A 17,486-nucleotide genomic window follows, 5' to 3' on the forward strand; every position below is an offset into this window, starting at 1 on the left:
TCACTGATGCCTAACAGGCCTGTTTCTGTTGTAGAGGAGGGATTGGAAACAGAGGAGACAGTGGTTTGTGCTGTCCACTTGTTCTGCTTGTTTAAAGAAGTAGATATAAAGGATGTGAAGCCAATGATGTGATATTTTTTCCATTTAACAGCTGAATGTTGAAAAATATGATGTAATCAGGAATTCAAATTTTTATTCAAAGTTTTCTAGTAAACATCACTCCTGCTCTCTCTGCGTTTTAGACCTGCTACGTTTCAGTATTAAAGTTATTTATTTATTTATTTTTTAAGATTTTTTTTTTTTTTGGCACTTTGCCTTTATTGGATAATTCAAAGTAGAGAGAGACAGGAAAGACTGGGAGAGAGAGGGGGATGACAAAGATCCTGACGTCCCTTTCAGTGTTAAAGTTAACATCTTCTTGTTGTGTGTTTCAGGTTCTTCTCAGTCTTCAACGTTGCCCAGTTTGACCAGCAGCACCAGTAGTCCCACCAGTCGTCCCTCCACGGCTCACAGAGACTCGGGCAGCGACACGGAGAGCTTCCTCGGTGCCGAGCCGGGAGATGACAGCGTCTTCAGAAAGGTGTGGTCAACTGCTGGTTGATTTGCTGTAGGGCTGGACGATATGGTGGAAATCAATATCATGATAATCATAAGGATTTTTCTCGATATCAATATATATCACGATATGCTTCATGTATGCAAAATCACATTAAATAATCAAATTAATGTTCATCTCATTGAACCGAATGGTAATGTTAGGTGTGATGTCAAACAAAACTGAAATTTTCAAATAATATTCCTACCATACCTCATTTTATCAGAGTTTTTAAGTAAAATTTGCTTGTCATCATCAATTTAGACAGCAGAAATGTGTGTCACGATATTAAAATATCTTCATATCATCACAATATGATTCCACTGAAAGACGATAAACAATAATATTGAATTATCGTCCAGCCCTAATTTGCCGTTTGTAGTTTGGGTTTGGCGGGGAAGCCGTCACCTACAGGTCAGAGAAAGTGGGCTTGTGACTGGAAGGTTGCCGGTTTGATTCCCAGTACCAGCTGGGAAAATCTGTGAAAAAGAAATGCACAGTAAATGAGAAATGCACTCCACTTCCACACAAACAACTTGAACAAGGCACTAAACTCATAACAGTATCAGTAGGAGACCAAGGAGTTGCTGGTTCAAATTCCTGTGTTGCCATACAAAACAATGGATAAATAAATGTAAAAAAAAATGGAAAAATGTATTCCCTTAGTTTCAGCAGGTAATCCCATATATAACAGCTCAGTTACAAATCATCTACATGGTCCAAGCACATGCTCATGCTGAACAGCGTGTTGTGTATATTTTGTGTTTGCCACTGCAACTTCTCCTATAAGGATTATATGGTATAGTATATGAAGTAGCTATTTTGTTAGTCTGTGTTTGGCTTTTTATTTATCAGTACCCTGAGGCTGAGATACCAAGCATCCACCAAGCATCTTTTTAAGCCAGTAGCTCTGCACCGCTGCTTGGGGAAGTGCAAGCCGTGGCCCCTGCTGTCACTCTGCTGCTGTTGAAAGTCTGTTTGAAGCAAGGCGCCCTTTGGTGAAAGTTGAAATACTTGTATCTCTCAGTATCTGCTGTGTTGAGCACTTGAAACATGCTCTCGGAGATGTGAACTGTCTGTCCTTTTCGTTGTCAACAACGGGAAGAAGTCAGTGTGGAGAATATCAGCTGCCTAGGAGTATATGATGCCAAGGTTTAGATCCCAGCAGTAGCACAGTATAGACCAGGGAGGGGCAACCGTGTGCCATGGAGGGCCGAGAGTCTGCAGGTTTTCATTCCAACCAAAGACTACACATTTCACTGATTGGTGAACTAGCTAATTAGATATATAATATAAAGCTGTTGGCTAGTGTAGCGGAGAAACTGCCCTGTAACTGTAAGGTCATAGGTCACATCCCAGAAACAGCCCATATGTCCATGTCAGTAGTCCATGTGTCCTGTCCATGTGCCCTTCAGCAAGACACAGACTCTTTACCTGCTCACTCATTGTAGTTAGGTTAGCTTAGGAGAAGAGCATCGGCTAAATGCTCAAAATGTAAAATGTAGTTTAGAACCCAACTGTTTCCTCTCCCTGGTGAGTCCAGTGCTGAAGTCATGGGACTGTTCCATTTGACCTCAACACACCCACACACACACACCCACACACACACACACACACACACACACACACACACAGCGTGCTCACATGCACTCTCTCCTCTGAATGTATACACACATAAACATATGCATTCTCTCTCTCTCTCCCTCTCTCTCCCTCTCTCTTTCTCTCAGAGGAAGTCATGTCTGCAATATAAAGCAGATCTTTCATTCCCAGCTCTCCAACAGAAGCGGCTCTATGCTCTGCTGTTGCACTGCAGCTGGCAGCACAATGGGCCCAGTTAAACCTCACACCTACGAATTAGCTGTAAACTGACGACTCAAGACCTCTGTATATATGTGTGTGCATGCATGAGTTGTTTTCCCACCAGACCCGGGCCAAATAGTATTTGCAAATACTATTTATTGTTTTTATAGTTTGATTCACCGGGCGGTGTTGGTCACATAGGACAATACAAGGAGAGCCAGCTAATTTTGACAGTCATAGGAATGTATGTGAAAGACAATTTAGTATAGTTCTCGGATTGACAGTTTACCTGACACCATCTAATTAATCCTATCCGTAATGCCCCACTCATCTGGTACTACACATGCAAAGAAGAAAAGGAGAATCCTTTATAAATGTTGATTCTGCCGTTTCTGACCAGGAAAATGAAAAATACCTTCTATTTCCGTTTTCAGTTGTGGATTTTTAAATGAAAATCAAATCACCATTCGTTTTTCATTTTTTAATTTCTGTTTGTGAAAAGAAAATAGAATGACCAAAAATACACGGACAGTGCTTGTGCCGTTAATGTTCTGGCATCTTTCACACATACAGTCGATATGGAACATTACTGAGCTGGGAAATATACTGGCATTTCCACACTGGCGCCTGTTCACACATGACGGCATGCCGTCACATTGATGGAACAGGCTGCGTGTGTGAAAGGGGCTAGTGTTTTGTATAGTGAAAAGTAGCAGCGTGCACAGCTCCAAATCTTGAACACTGTATCAGGTGCACGGTTGCGGCAAGGATCAAAACAAACAGAACACCGGCACTCACAGAACAATAGTCTTCTTATTTATTATGGGCAAAAACGAACACGTTTCAGCTAGAAAGGCTGATGATGGCTGAAACGCGTTCATTTTTGCCCATAATAAATAAGAAGACTATTGTTCTGTGAGTGCTAGTGTTTTATATTCAACACACAAACAGGAAGTATACAGTGTGTGTTGATACCACCATGCCATAACCATTTGCTTAACTAGATCTGCCATTTGGCTTTTAAATGGCATGAGGGCATACATTTTTAACATGGGTGGCCCCAGTGGGAATGGAACCCCTAACTCTGGCAGTGTTATTGCCTTGCACACACACACTGATTTAGCAGACACTTGAGAATCAGACTCAAATTATTTGCCAAGCACAATAAATGTAAACAATGCAAGTGGACATGGGCAACAATGCAAGTGGACAGTGCAACACATGTAATAGGCTATACACTATGCATATTACTAGACAAGAATATGTTCAGCATTGAATCACTACAAGACAGTCCAGCCCCAAAAGGCCTGAGGCCTTAAAGTCAATTTAAATGATGATTAAAACTTTAATACATTTTCCTGGGAAATGTTCATTTTCACGAGGCCGTCGTCATTTATTGGTGTGTGTTTTAATGTCAGAGTTGCTATAAAGTGGCTCTGGCTCATTATCCCTGAGCCATGCCATTTGGTCTTTATTATATCCCGTTCCTGTGGGTTAGGTAGCTCTCGCAGCGTTCTGTTCATTCATCTCCTGCTACAATGAAGGAATGCTGAATGGCTGAGTGTACAGGGTGTTCAGGGTGGGAAACTATCACCAGGCAAATGCTGGTAAAATAAGTTAAGTTACTTTACAGGTAACCAAAAACCAACCATCATTTGTCCTATTCTAAACATCTAGTTTGCTGGTAAAATGGTGAAAGTGGCTGGTGGACTTTTAGGATTTACCAGCCACTGTGGCTAATTGACAAAAAGTTAGTTTCCCTAAGATAATTAATATCCCATCATGCTTAGGGTGTGGCGTCCCTCCAGTTGAGTTCAGTCACTTGTAGAATCAATATTAAGGCACATTGGTGGCTTGTGTGTTAAGACACTTCATGTTGGTATTTCCTTTATTTTGTCAATGCCCTGTAGGAACATGGAGCCGGGCAGTCAGGCCTTTAGATAACCAGGCTATTGCTTTTCTCTGGGCGTTTGCAGGGTGATGAGCCAGTGACGGGCGGAGACAGCACCAGCGAGGTTTCCGTCTCCTGCTCCTCCACAGACGACACCGCCAGCGTCGGTCCGCCCAGCTCCAGCCCCGACGGCAGCCAGGGCCTGGGCCGCAGCTGGAGCCTGGAGGAGGGAAGCCAGACAGGGGCTACCATCCCTGCTGGACTGAGCGGTGGTGGAAGGGGAGGAGCAGCAGCAGGAGCAGGAGGAGAAGCCGAGGAGGAGGCCAAAGACAGAGTGACGGAAGTGCCGCGGCGCTCCTGTCTCCTCCGGCCCAGCGTCCGCTCCCTGTCGCCCCTCCGCCGCCACAGCTGGGGTCCTGGCAAGAACAACGGTGGAGACGCAGAGATGAACCAGAGGAGGTGAGACTGGGATGGAGGCTGAGCGGAGTAGATTAGATTAGTTTATATTAAATGTTTTTGATCCCTGTGCGGAAATTGGGTGGTTGCAGCAAACTGACCACTGACTCCTCTGGTAAAATGTGTTCATGTCTCAGAGGGATATGCAAAGAAGCAAATTCCTAATTACACTGTGCACAATATGGTAATTGAGGGGCTGTGAAATTCCTAAAAACATTATACTCATAATGGGCATACCATTCCTGCAGTCAAAACACTTGGTACTAGATGCTAGATTTGATGAAGTATAAAGATGATGATAAGATATGGAATGCAGAGGCTGTTGGTGGAAAAGCCACAGTGAGGTTCTGCAGCACACTAAGCTGTGCCTACACAATGCTCTGTCTCATCGCCCATAGGCCTTTGCAGCAACACTCAGCAGAATATCATTTATTTATTCCTTGGAGTTGATGAGTCATTTTGAGATGGGATGTTTGGGACCGTCTTGCTTTCCAGGCCTAGACATTAGCTGCTGGTGTTACTCAGTCTGGCATTAGTCAGTCAGTTTCGGTAGACATCAGTAGATATGAGTAGATTAGAGTTTGTTGACATGATATTTGGGGCGATTTTGCTTCCCAGCCCTAGACATTAGCCGCTTATGTTAGTCAGTCGGTAGATGTCAGTAGATGTCTATAGATGTCTATAGATGTCAGTAGATGTCAGCAGATGTCCATAGATGTCAGTAGATGCCAGTAGATTATAGCTTGTTGACGTTCCGTCCCTCTGGGCCTTGCTGAGTGTTTCCTTCTCCTGCTGCGAGCAGCTGTGTTGCCATTTGTCTGGCATGGGCAGGGGGCTTCGTGCATGTACACACACACACACACACACACACACACAGAGACTCATACACATAGACTCATACCCATGTACACACACTTACACACTTCTAGACACACACACTCATTCACATTCACACACACACACACACACACACACACACACACACAGTCGTCAATAGACACACACAAACACATCAACTGTATTTCTTTTTCTCTTTTCTGTATTTCAATTCCTATCGTCTCTGTTGGTTTGACTCAAACCAACATGAACTGCCTGGAGTGTGGTTGCTAGGGGTTACAAGGCATATGGAAACAGAAAAAAACTGCTTTAGACATTTATCTGATGCTCTTATCCAGAGATACTTCCAGTGAGTGCACCAGTAGAATAAGTTTCAGTTCCTAGATTACTAAGATTACAAGCAACCAAAAATACAGATGTCAAAGATCAGGGCCTTAGTGTCCTTACATCATGTGACCATGGAATCATCATGTAAGAGTGAAGTGCTAGGAAAAGAAATATAATTGAGGGCCCTCATAACCACTGGCAACCACTCACTATACCCAGATAGAAACTGCATTCTAGTGCCCATATATATCCAAACCACCAGCTGGATTAGGCTGCCATCATCAAATAGATTATCCTACCATGCATGATGCTCTTTTTGACCTGCCAATTTCCTCATATCCCACTCATCTCTCCCATCATGCACCACTTCCTGTCTCTGGTTCATCCATCACCTCCAGTTCCATCCGTAGTCCTGGTGAGGGGAAGCCGACCTTTCACAGGAGAAGGTACTAATACATTACGCCCATCATTTAATGTATTTTCAGTATTGATTAATTTGTTGCTCGGTGCAGTATAATTGGAAATTCATACAGGTGTAGCCATTGTAGGAGTCCCGCTTTTTACTGTGCGCTTGTTAATTTACTGCTACTTTGTGGCTCTGTCCCCAAGAGGAATTGTATTGAAATATTCAAGTTTTGCTGTCTTTCACCGATCGGAATGTGCAAAAAATAGTCTGGTAACTAGTTGGTTGAGAGACATGAGAGTTTTGTGTTGTAATGGTAACAATAAGCAGCTACAAAGAAAGCCCAGTCCCCCCATAGAGGGGAGCAGGATATGTTGACCTGAGGGTGAGAATGGAGATTTGTGGGCTAACAAGTTCCTTTAGTCAGAAGAGGGATTTTGAATGAATCCTGGAGGAGACAGGGAGGCAGAGCAGTGAAGCCAGGGTGGGAGTGATGTGATCCTTGAGGAGATGAAGGCCCGTGAAGAGTGTGTTACTGAAATCCAGTCTAGAGGAGATCAAGGTGTGGATCAGCTTCTGTGAGTCTGCCAGGGTTAGACTGGGACAAAGCTTTGAAATGTTCTGATATACAAGGAGGCTTTTTATGTTAATATGTGGTCATCAAAGGTTGGGTGAGGGTGAAAATCCAATGCCCAGGTGAAGGAGGACCTTTGTCTATCAAAGGCAAGATGGTTTATAGGTGAATGTTGCACCTGGTGGGCTTGCCAACTAGGATGGCATTGGATTTGTTGCAGTTGAGCTGGAGAAACATATGTGGAGACATGGCCGAGTGGGTGCATGTACAAAAAGATGGGACAGAGGACTGACCCTTGGCTCTGTAGGTGACAAGGCATGCTCTGGATCTGAAATCTCCTAGTGAAACATACTCAGTTCTACCAGAAAGGTAGGCATTGAACCAGTTCAGGGTAGAGCCAGAGGGACAGTAGTGGTGTAGAAGCACTGGAGAAGAATGACATGGTTGACAAAAACTGTACTTGGGTCAAGGGAGGGGGAACAAGCATCAGCTGCCATCAGGATGTCTTTTATGACCCTGAGTGGAGCTGTTTCAATACCAAACCCTGACCCTGACCATCTCATGAAGGTTGTTGAATTTGAGATGGTCTTGCAGCTAGGTGACTTCTGGCAGGAAGCGGATGTTGGAGATAAGCCTAGAATTGGCCGGAACTTCCGGGTCCAGGGTGGGCTTCATTAGCTGTTTCTGATAATGGCAGTCTTGAATGTAGGTGGAACACTTCCAGCTTGACTGGAATGACTGAATGAGGCTGGATGGGACTTGGCAATGTGAAGGATTTAATTTTGCATGATTTCCTCAACTTCTCAATGGGTGACTTTGGTGAAGTAATGGAGAGATCAGAGGATCCCAGGCAGATGGAGGAGCTGGAGATTACAGAGTAGATGCTATTGACCTTCTCTCTGAAAAAGTCTCAGTTGTTTCCGGTGATGAGAGAGATTGAGGCTTCAGGAGATGATTAATGGTAGAAAACAGATGTCTAGTGTTCCCAGGGTTTTTGTTGATGAGGTTGGAGTAAAACTTTTCACTTTTCCTTTGCGAGGGACTTTAAGTAGGACCTTTGATGTTCCTGGTAGATAAACTAACTGGTGGACAGTGAGGACAGAGTTTTCTCAACTCTGGAGTGAACCTATGGGAGGGAGAAGGTTACATCATGGTTCTTGATGGGCATGGAGGTCATCTCACAACATACTTATTTGGTTCTTTTGTAGTAATTTGATATAGTACTGCTCCTTGTAGGGGAATTTCCTGTTTACTAGCACTCCCCTGGGGAGGTCAGAGGTCAGGGTCAGCTCCAGAGCATGTTTTAATTCTAAACAAACAGCAGCTGATTTCATTGATTTGTTCCTTCTCTCTGGTTGAAGGTGTGCTAATTAGGGTAATCAGCGGATGTAGTGATTTGTTGGAATGGAAACTTGCTGGCTCTCGATGGCATAAGGTTGGAGACCACTGCTCCAACCGCCAGGCCACATCATACAACATTCAACAAGGGATGACTGCAGTATTAATGGGTACTACAATGGCTACTGCTGTAGTGGTTTCTAACAGTAGTAAGTGGCATAACACAGAGCAGTAGACCTGTCAGTCCGTAACATTGTCACTGTCCTCAGCCATCCCAGTAACTCCATCCTCTCCATATCCTTTCCCATCTACTCCACCATCACTCCTCCATACCTCCTTTTACATTTCCATCATCACTCCATACCTCCCTCTCCACCTCCACCATCACTCCTCCATCCCTCCCTCTCAACCTCCACAATCACTCCTCCATACCTCCCTCTCTACCTCCAACATCACTCCTCCATACCTAACTCTCCACCACCCTCCCTGTTAGTATCAGCTGGTGCCCCCCTGACGCTCCCCTCAGCCATGGCCTGGATAGTTGCCTCAGGTACTGTGTGTGTGTGTGTGTGTGTGAGAGAGAGATCTTTTTCTGCTTGCTAAAACACAATCACCCACTTTGAATAAGGCACAATGATTTACATGCTCCTTGATTTGCATTTGGTGTGTGTGTGTGTGTGTATGCCATGCCCACTCAATCAGTAGCTGTCCACAGCAGAGAGCTACAGCAGCTACCATTGTTATCCAGCCTTGAGTACAGAAGACCTTCTAGCTATACAGCACAATACTTACAATAATACTGGCAGGAGGCTTTGTCCAGGCCTTACTATGACAGATATAGTCATCTACATTCACCGCCCTGAGGATAGGTGAGTGCTGCTTTATGCTGGTCAGCGATGATCACCAAGTCATTATTCAGCTTGGTTCAGTTTAGTTTAGTGATGTTTGAATGTGCTGGACTGATGATTTGGTGGACATGCCATACAAACCCCAGGGCTGGAGAGGAGAGAGATTTACTGCTGGAGCTTTAACTATCACTGAGTGTGTCCTGAAGCCATACAGCTGCAGCCATATACCATACCTCATACTGAAATGTAGCTGTAGTTTTCCTCTTCATAATCATTGTATTGGATTTTTCAAGGCCTCTTATTTCCAGTAGTAGATCGATGTAATTGGGTTTGTAAATCACAGCAGCACAGCTCTCTATGCTGATGCTGATGTTGGAAGTCATTTACCGCTGCGTTAGCTGTAAATCTGCTCCAGAACCCAGTGATAACTCAGCTAGCTAAACACTGTGGAGGACCAGCTGTGTGTGTGTCTGTAAGCGGGTACGTGCATGCATGCATGTGTGTGTGTTTGCTGTTGTAGTAGCAGTGGGTGTGCGTGTTTCTGTATGTGTGTGTTTGCATGCATGTCGACAAGGCCAGGTGTATATGTGTGCGTGTGCGTGTGCGTGTGCGTGTGCGTGTGCGTGTTCAGTACACTCAGACTTTCACCCAGAATGACCTCTGCCACCTGTCTGTCCATACAGCTACAGCCTGGAGGGCCTGAGTGGAGGCCGGGAGGAGCTGAAAGGCCCCCGCACCCAGGGGCCCCGCATCCTGGAGCCCCCAAGGCTGCCCCGGCAGGAGAGCGAGGAGAGGGGCTCCCTGGTCTCCCTGACGGAGGAGCAGGAGGAGGTGGGGGAGCGCAGCGGATTGGACGAGCAGGTCGGTCTTGACTCTCACCATCAAGTTCGGCCATTTGATCTCTTATGTTCATTTTGTTTTTTGCAGCAGGCCTCTAGGTCTTCTCATACAAATCCTCAGTCTGATGCACGTGAGAGGAAAAAACAGATTTGTAAAGGTCGTAAAAAGACTTAGAAACGCTCAGGGGAAATTTGAGACTTGCCAGATTAGGGATTAGTAAGAATTAATAAACATAATTTTCCTCTGGCAACTCACATTGAATTTTAAGCAAACATCCTTCAAACTGTGAGCTCAAGCCAAATCATTTGTTTATTTTTCCTTTTCAACTTGTCAGTTTATTATTCGTGTGTTGGTTGATAATGTTTTGTTCTCCCTTATTTCTATCTGGGTTCATATCCTTTGTTGCATTGTCAAGCATTTTGTGACCAGCCTGTTTTTTAAAATAAATCTGACTCGGTCCGATGTCTCCTGCTCCAGAAGTCGAGGAGGTATCGGCCTCTGCGACACAGCTGTCCTCCCATGACCCTGCCCCTCACCAAGTCTGTGTCCATGCTCACCATCAGCCAGAGAGACATCGATGGTGAGTGACAAGTCCTGAAGTTGGCTGGATGAATAGATACATGGATGGATAGATAGGTAGATAGACAGGTATCTAGGTAGGTAAGTAGTACAAAAGGTAGCCAAGTTGGTAAATGGGTAAATAGGTAGGTAGGTAGGTAGGTAAAAAGGTAGGTAGATAGACAGATATACTATGTCTTGATCACTTTACTAGTTAATTCTCTTCAGCTACCAGACCTGACTGCCCCCCTGCTGTCCATGGAAAGGCGTACTTAGTCATTTCTTTAGTTTAGTGTTGACAGCATCCACTGCTTTGTTGCTGCTGTCATCACCATACAGTAGGTCTGTGTTATCAGTGGATTGTGCAGTCAGTTCGTTATGAGTGATCAGTGCCTGCTCTGGTTCTTTCTCTCCCCTCCACTCCCCCCCAGCGGTGGGACGTCTGCGACGTAAGAGGCGAATTTCCTTCTCTTTTAACCTCTCCCCCATCCTCACCAAATCTAAGTCTCAGTTTGCTTATGGCGACTCTTCGTCTAGCGATGATGATGATGATGATGATGATAACTTGAGTAAGTATGCTAGCCTTAGCGGCAGTAGAAAATAGCAGCGATGCCAGAACCAGAACAGTAGCTGTTCCCTAGTAGAGACCTCTGCTGTTAGAGCCCTGGATCTGCCTTCCCTCTGCAAGGTACTGTAACCAAAGGCCTCCAGGCCGGGTTCACACTGTGTGAATATGAAAGTTAAATACGCGTTGGCTTATCCACCTGAAAAGGATGCAGTTCACATTGTGAAGTGGGTTTGGCTAACTAAGCAATAAGCGCACCATAAGGGCAATGGTGCCCAAAAGTTCAGCTGCAGCCAACTTTTTCACAAGCAAACAACTTCTGGTGACTGTTTTTTCAAGTTGCTTGCGGTCTGAATGCATGATTAGAACGGGCTTGTAGAGGAGTTGAGATTGTAGAAAAGCATACCTCCATCCTTTACCTAGGTAGTAGGCTTTGTGCTGGTGATCCCTACTGAATCAAATGACATTGAATAAGACGTTGGCTCCTCCAGTCCCCCACTGAGTCTCAGTTAAGTTCATATACACAAATGCAAAAATAATGGAAAAAATACATACACACTGTGCAGGTGAGACAAAGAAACCCTGTCTTCCCTAAAGAGAATTGTGAGCCTGTCACCTTTAGTCAAAGACACTGAGCCATTCCTCCCTATTCTCATTCTTTTCTGTCTCCCTGACTGTGTTGCTATCAACACAGGCAGGCCAAAACTTTGTCCTCTTTATCCTGTTTTGGGTTTGTCTTTCTGATACAGAGCAGGTGAGCCATGCTTTGCATATTTGTGTGTAAGTCAGAATATTTGGTAGAAATGGTTCTTTAGAAAGAAGTGAGGTTCACTGGAATCTACGCATGACTACACTTAACTGATACCAAATAAGTACAGACTCTGTGGTGATTATTTGGAAAAGTCTGTAATGTATGTTTTGATTTGCATATATTCGCTTTTAATTCATATTCTGTGTGTTCAGACTGAAACCACAACTAGGCCAGAGTCAGGGAGAGAGCTCCAAAATGCCATCTGGAACAACAATTCATCAATAATTTTTTTTTTTAACTTTTCTCCAGGGAAGCTCTGTGCTGTTTTTCTCAGCACAACCCTGCTTTACATTCACACTGGAAGCTTCCCAGTAAAACCACAGTCTTCTACTGTTGGCCACTAAGCAGCTCCACTGGAGCACCTAAAGGTTAAACGCCTTGCTTATTGGCATCAAAGGTAGTTGTGGAGGGAGAGGAGGGCATGTCTCGTTCTCTTGCCCTGTCCAGAGTTTTGCAGCTGAGATTTGAACTGGCAGCACTCTGTTCACAAGCTTGATTCTCTAACCATTAGGCCAGTGAGGTCATTAACTTGCATTTAATGGTGGCAGGACGGCGTAGCGGTTAGTGAGCTCATCCCCCAACCAGAGGTCCCCAGGTTCAATCCCCAGTGTGGCCAAATCTGTTGTACCCTTTACCATGATACCTGGCTGACCCCGCTCCCCAACCAGAGGGAGGAAAGAAAATTTCCCCCTGCTGTGATGAATAGAGTATTAAAAAAAATCATCTGCACTAATAGACATTATGATCTTCTGGTTTTCTCCTGGTTGTCTGAATGTCTGTCCTAGTGCTCATCTCCTCTCCTGTTTCATTCCAGGTATGAGGTCATTTTCCAGCGCCTCTGGATCCCTGGCGTACAGGTCAGTCCCTCTGGATCTGCTGCTGTTCTCCAAGACATCTGAGATCTGTACACTCTAAACAAACAGGGTTCCATATAGTACCAAAAAAGCCAGTTCTTTATTCTGATTTACCAGTTTTTTTATTTTAACAAGTCAGAGGTTTCTTTGAGTTATTATGGTTCTCTGTAGAACCACTACCGTAACCAAAGACCCTCCTTTTTCTGGGTGTGTGACTGTAGGCATTGTGAATGCACGCTGTCTGACAATGTTAAAAGTGTGTGTGTGTGTGTGTGTGTGTGTCTTCCAGTATATCAGAGGAGGAGCCTGGTCCTCTGCGAAGCGACACTGAGGGAAAGAGTGTGACGAAGGTCAGCCGGACCTTCAGCTACCTCAAGAACAAGATGTATAAGAAAACCAGGGTGAGGAAACATGGAGTTGTGTGAGTTACATAAAAAGGTTCAATAAGGGATTCGAAAGGATTCGGATTCGGTTGATAAGCATTGCTATAGAAGATGAGACGCTGGATGTTGTTGATCTGTCTGTCCTTAAGCAGCTTGGTGATTTTCTATCTGTAGTGACTAAGTCAACCCACAAATTAAATATTTTGTTCAGTGATTCTTAGTTACAGCAACACTGCTACCACAGATGGAGCTTTTAAAGTCAACCTTGTTTCAGTCACTCCAGTCATGCATACACCCTGAGGACCTAAAAAGCACAAGCACACTTGTTCCTCCAGGGAAGGCTAACTGAGCCCCAGGCTGCTCTTCAGCCCCATCCTGCTTCACATTCATACACTTCCACACATTCACACTGCAGCTGCCCAATACAAGCCCAGTAATCTGTTGTCATGTCTATAACTCTGTATTTTGTGCCTTGTTGTTGCTTATTGTTGTCGTTGGTATGTTTCTCCTTGTGTTTTATTTTTACTTTGTATTTTAATGTTCTTTTGTACAGCACTTTGGTCAGCTCAAGCTGTTTTTAAATGTGCTCTAGAAATAAACTTTACTTACTTACTTACTTACAACCACAGTCTTCCACTGTTGGCCATTGAGCAGCTCCACTGGAGCAGTTAGAGGTTAAGTGCCTTGCTCAATTGGATATTTATTGAAGGAGGAGAGAGTATTTCTCATGACTTTCCATCCATATTTTCCCAAGAGATCCGGGTTGTGAACCAGCAACATTCTGGTCACAACCCTGCATCTCTAACCTCTGGTCTACTGCTGCGCTATAAACTGTTTAAAGATGCAATAGAAGTCACTTTTCTTTTTCAAACAGAGGTCAAACAGATGAGAGGTCATTTACCTTGCACCTGTCTTTTCTTGTGGGAATAGAGTAGGCCTTTCTTGCATTGTAAGTGAGTGAGTCGGATTAGAAAAGAGAACTCACAGTAGTCACAGTATGACTCTCCTAAGAAAACGTATTCAACAAAGCTGGTTATTGTTTTGTTTCCTCTGTTCCAAATTGTTTATTTTTTGACTGTTGCAGCTGCAGACATAGATATGATCACAATCCTGATTATTTTATGAGCTATAATCATAATTATTAGTTTTGATGAAAAATAATTTGCTGCACATTTTTTCATCTTATATCAACACGTTCAAGCCTCTTGTGATTTAGAAACTGCAGTAGTCAATATTGCAATTTGGAAATTGCAGTACTCAATATTTCAATTTGGATATTGCAGTAGTAAAACATTGCGATTTAGATTTCTTTGTGATTAATTGTGCAGCCCTAGCAGAAACAGACAAGGCACTGAGAGGTGGACAGGAAGTAAAGCAGGAAGACGGAGTTGACTGTGTTTTTTTAAAAAAAAAATTATCTCCTCTGTGACTTCAGTCAGCGCTTTTCTTTAAAGTGACAGGACTCTGAAGCTTAGCTCAGCACGGCCTCTGTCTGGTTCCTCCCTCCCAACAGTAGCTGAACTGACAAAACTTTAATATTAAAAACCAACCTGTTTTGGCTGCAATAGGCTTCCTGAGCGTTACAGATTGCATGCATAGCAGACAGTAAATATATTTAATGACATCCAACATGGCCACCTCAGGGCCCATAACCAATCAGACACCAGCATTAACAAAATTGCCTGGTGTCGGAGGCACCATAGGATTCCAACCCCTTAAGGACCTAAAAGCCCATCTCACAGTCAGGAGAATTATAGCATATTAACACATCAGGAAATCTTGAAAATTAAATGTTTCATTCATTCCATCTGGGTAAAGACTTTTCAAATGAAAGATCCAAAAGGCCTCTCTTAGTTCATCCTCTCTTCGTTGTTTTATTCCTTTGGTTCCTCCCTGTCAGACAACCCTGAATGTATATAGATAGAGACACATACAGTTTCTACACAGTATGTAAAGTCTGAAAGGGGGATCTAGTTTGGTCGTTTCATCATAGCGTCTGTACCAAACTTCAGGGTCATTGCAGAAATAGCACTTCTTGCAGAGAGCCAGTCACTTCCTCATTGCAGCTTCCCTGGTGGAGCTTCGGTGCCGGTAGCTTCGTCCACTCAGCCGCTCAGCCACGGCCCGGGATGTTATACAGGAGATTCTTAGAGAGCCATGGCTTCTCGCTGAAGCGGAAATGTTGGCTGGAGGTAGGCTGATTAAGTGTTTGGTTTCTTAGTCAAATTTGAGTGAACGATATCGTGTTGAAAGAGAGAAATGTCCCCATGGCTTTAGTGCACTGTGGTGAGGTCATTGCCTGTTATGTCTCATTGCATTGCCTGTTTGTTTTAATCTCTGGTTTCGATTGTCAAAGGTGATTACTTCCCCTGTGCTTCTGCTATACAATGACTTGTGATATTTGCATAAAAAAAGAGACTTTTGCTGAGAATCTTCTTGGTTTCTCATGCTTTTCCACTTCCTCTCCACTAAGTTGAACTGGTTGTTCAGAATATCGTTGAGAAAGAGGAATGCTGTTGAGTTGTGGTGAGGCAAACGTTATTCGGCTTCCAGTCTGTAGACATTTGACATTGTGTTTTACCATTGGTTAGACGGCTATTGTTGCAGGAAGTGCGAATGAATGCTAAGTGTTGTAATGGCTGTAAATGTAAATGGCTCGCTGTGGTTGAGTCAACCTCGTGGTATCTTGAAGCTGTTGAATTAAATGAGCACTAATACAGTAACGTCTGAGCTTTGCGGTCCTCTCAAACCAAGAGGCCCTGGGCTGCCCATTAAAACAAGCTGGAAACTCCATTTTGCCATTTCCTCTGGGTTTGGGTGGAGTCTCTGTGATGTAAATCCAAAAGAATAAGAGCTCTGTTCTTCTCTGCATCACTTTACTGGATTGTGATTCAGCGTAGAGAGATGACCAACAGCTAAACAGGACTTCCTCCGCTGGTGCCTTTTTAGAGAGACCGCCCTGCAAAGGAAAGGTCAAAGATTGGATTCCCAGCCAATGTGTGTCCATCAGTAGTCAAGTGTGCTGTCAAAGTGTCCTTGCACAAGACACTGAAGCCCTTTCTTCCCTTTCTCTGAATAAGAGCTTCAGCTAAATGACTCAAATGTACAAAAGAAATACCATTGTCCGTTATTTAGTGGAAAAATCCCACTGTCTTTTGGCTCAGACAAACCAGCAAAGACCGTCTGAAACGAGAATACATCCGATGTTAAAAAAGATCAATTTGTCTCTTAATGAGACAATTTGTTGCCAACATAAATGAGATCGCTTAATAAGCTAAGCTCCCCTGCTGTGTAGTGCAGCATCAGAGTTTTAGTGTTGCTCTGCTGGATTCAGAGTGGAAATTAACACCAGCAGCCGGCCAAATGCTGAGATATGTTGTCAGTGGCTGTTAAGTTAGTCTACTCTACAGGTAACTAAGCAACATTTGGAGTCCTATTCTGTTCTTAACATCTAGCTGGCTGGTAAAATAGTAAAGTTTCCTGTCCTGGCATGGTCGGGTTGTGTTCTTAAGATGTGTTACTTCCACCTGTGCAGGAAAAGGACCGAGAGAAAAGGGAGAAAGACAGGGAGAGCAAGGAGAAGGACAAGAGGACGGTGAACGGTCATCTCTTCACGTCGGTCGGCTCGGCCCAGGCAGCCCGCTGCTCCCAGTGCAACAAGGCTTTCAACACCAAGGAAGCCTTCCACTGCACACGTAAGTCCACACATCCTCTTTCTGTCTTTCTTTCTCTCTTTCTCTCTGATGCTTGTGGAAAGCGCTTATCAGGGCTCCTGTTGCTGTAAGATTGCCGTAATTTAAAAACCCGCAAGCAAGCAGCACCGTGAAAAAAGGAGAAAAAGAAGCCAGAGCTGTGAAGAAAGGTATCGGGCATTAGAGATGCTGTATCGAACAATCTCATATCAACTTAATCATTTGTTATAGGTCACAATCACACAGATAACTGCCAGAATGGAGGAAATAAAGTGTTTAGCAGGGTATTGGTCCACCCGGAGCCAGCAGAACAGCTTCAGTGTGCTTTGGCATTGATTCTACAAGTGTCTGAACTCTATTGGAGGGACGCCACACTCTAAGCATGATGGGATGTTAACTGATTAATTATCTTAGGGACCAGACCTGTGTAGAAACACCTGCTTTCAATACTTTATATCCCTCATTTGCTTAAGTGTTTTCTTTACTTTGGCAGGTAGTTGTAAATGCCTGCAGTGCAAATTTGAATGTAAACCACACATACTTTGTTGAACCAGCTTCATGTTCTGTATGAAGTGAAACTGAGTAAAAATTGCTGCTCAGTAATGTAACCCAGTCAGGCGTCCCACTACAGACAACAGCAAAACAGTTCTGTGTTGTTTTCCACTGAACCAGCAGCAGCCCTAAAGAGGATGTAGTTTATTGCACAAGCCT

At 44.0% G+C, this 17,486-nt stretch overlaps 1 protein-coding gene across 6 annotated transcripts in view; it reads left to right on the forward strand.

Annotated features, from left to right (window-relative positions):
- Positions 1-454: 454 nt before the first annotated feature.
- Positions 455-17,486, forward strand: part of akap13a (A-kinase anchoring protein 13a) — a 48,913-nt gene continuing 31,881 nt past the window's right edge. For 3 of the 6 annotated variants that reach the window (XM_078282595.1, XM_078282599.1, XM_078282600.1), the window contains exons 1-8: positions 455-580; positions 4,375-4,748; positions 6,308-6,355; positions 9,756-9,933; positions 10,390-10,492; positions 12,661-12,703; positions 12,990-13,101; positions 16,619-16,778. In XM_078282595.1, coding sequence (XP_078138721.1) covers positions 4,735-4,748; positions 6,308-6,355; positions 9,756-9,933; positions 10,390-10,492; positions 12,661-12,703; positions 12,990-13,101; positions 16,619-16,778 — 658 coding nt within the window. In that variant the 5' untranslated portion in view covers positions 455-580; positions 4,375-4,734. Of the gene's footprint in view, positions 581-4,374; positions 4,749-6,307; positions 6,356-9,755; positions 9,934-10,389; positions 10,493-12,660; positions 12,704-12,989; positions 13,102-15,209; positions 15,276-16,618; positions 16,779-17,486 lie in introns of those variants that run through there. The other 3 variants (XM_078282603.1, XM_078282608.1, XM_078282606.1) reach the window with 3 other exon arrangements.

This window comes from Centroberyx gerrardi, chromosome 1, assembly GCF_048128805.1.
Source record: "Centroberyx gerrardi isolate f3 chromosome 1, fCenGer3.hap1.cur.20231027, whole genome shotgun sequence".
Lineage (NCBI taxonomy): Eukaryota > Metazoa > Chordata > Actinopteri > Beryciformes > Berycidae > Centroberyx > Centroberyx gerrardi.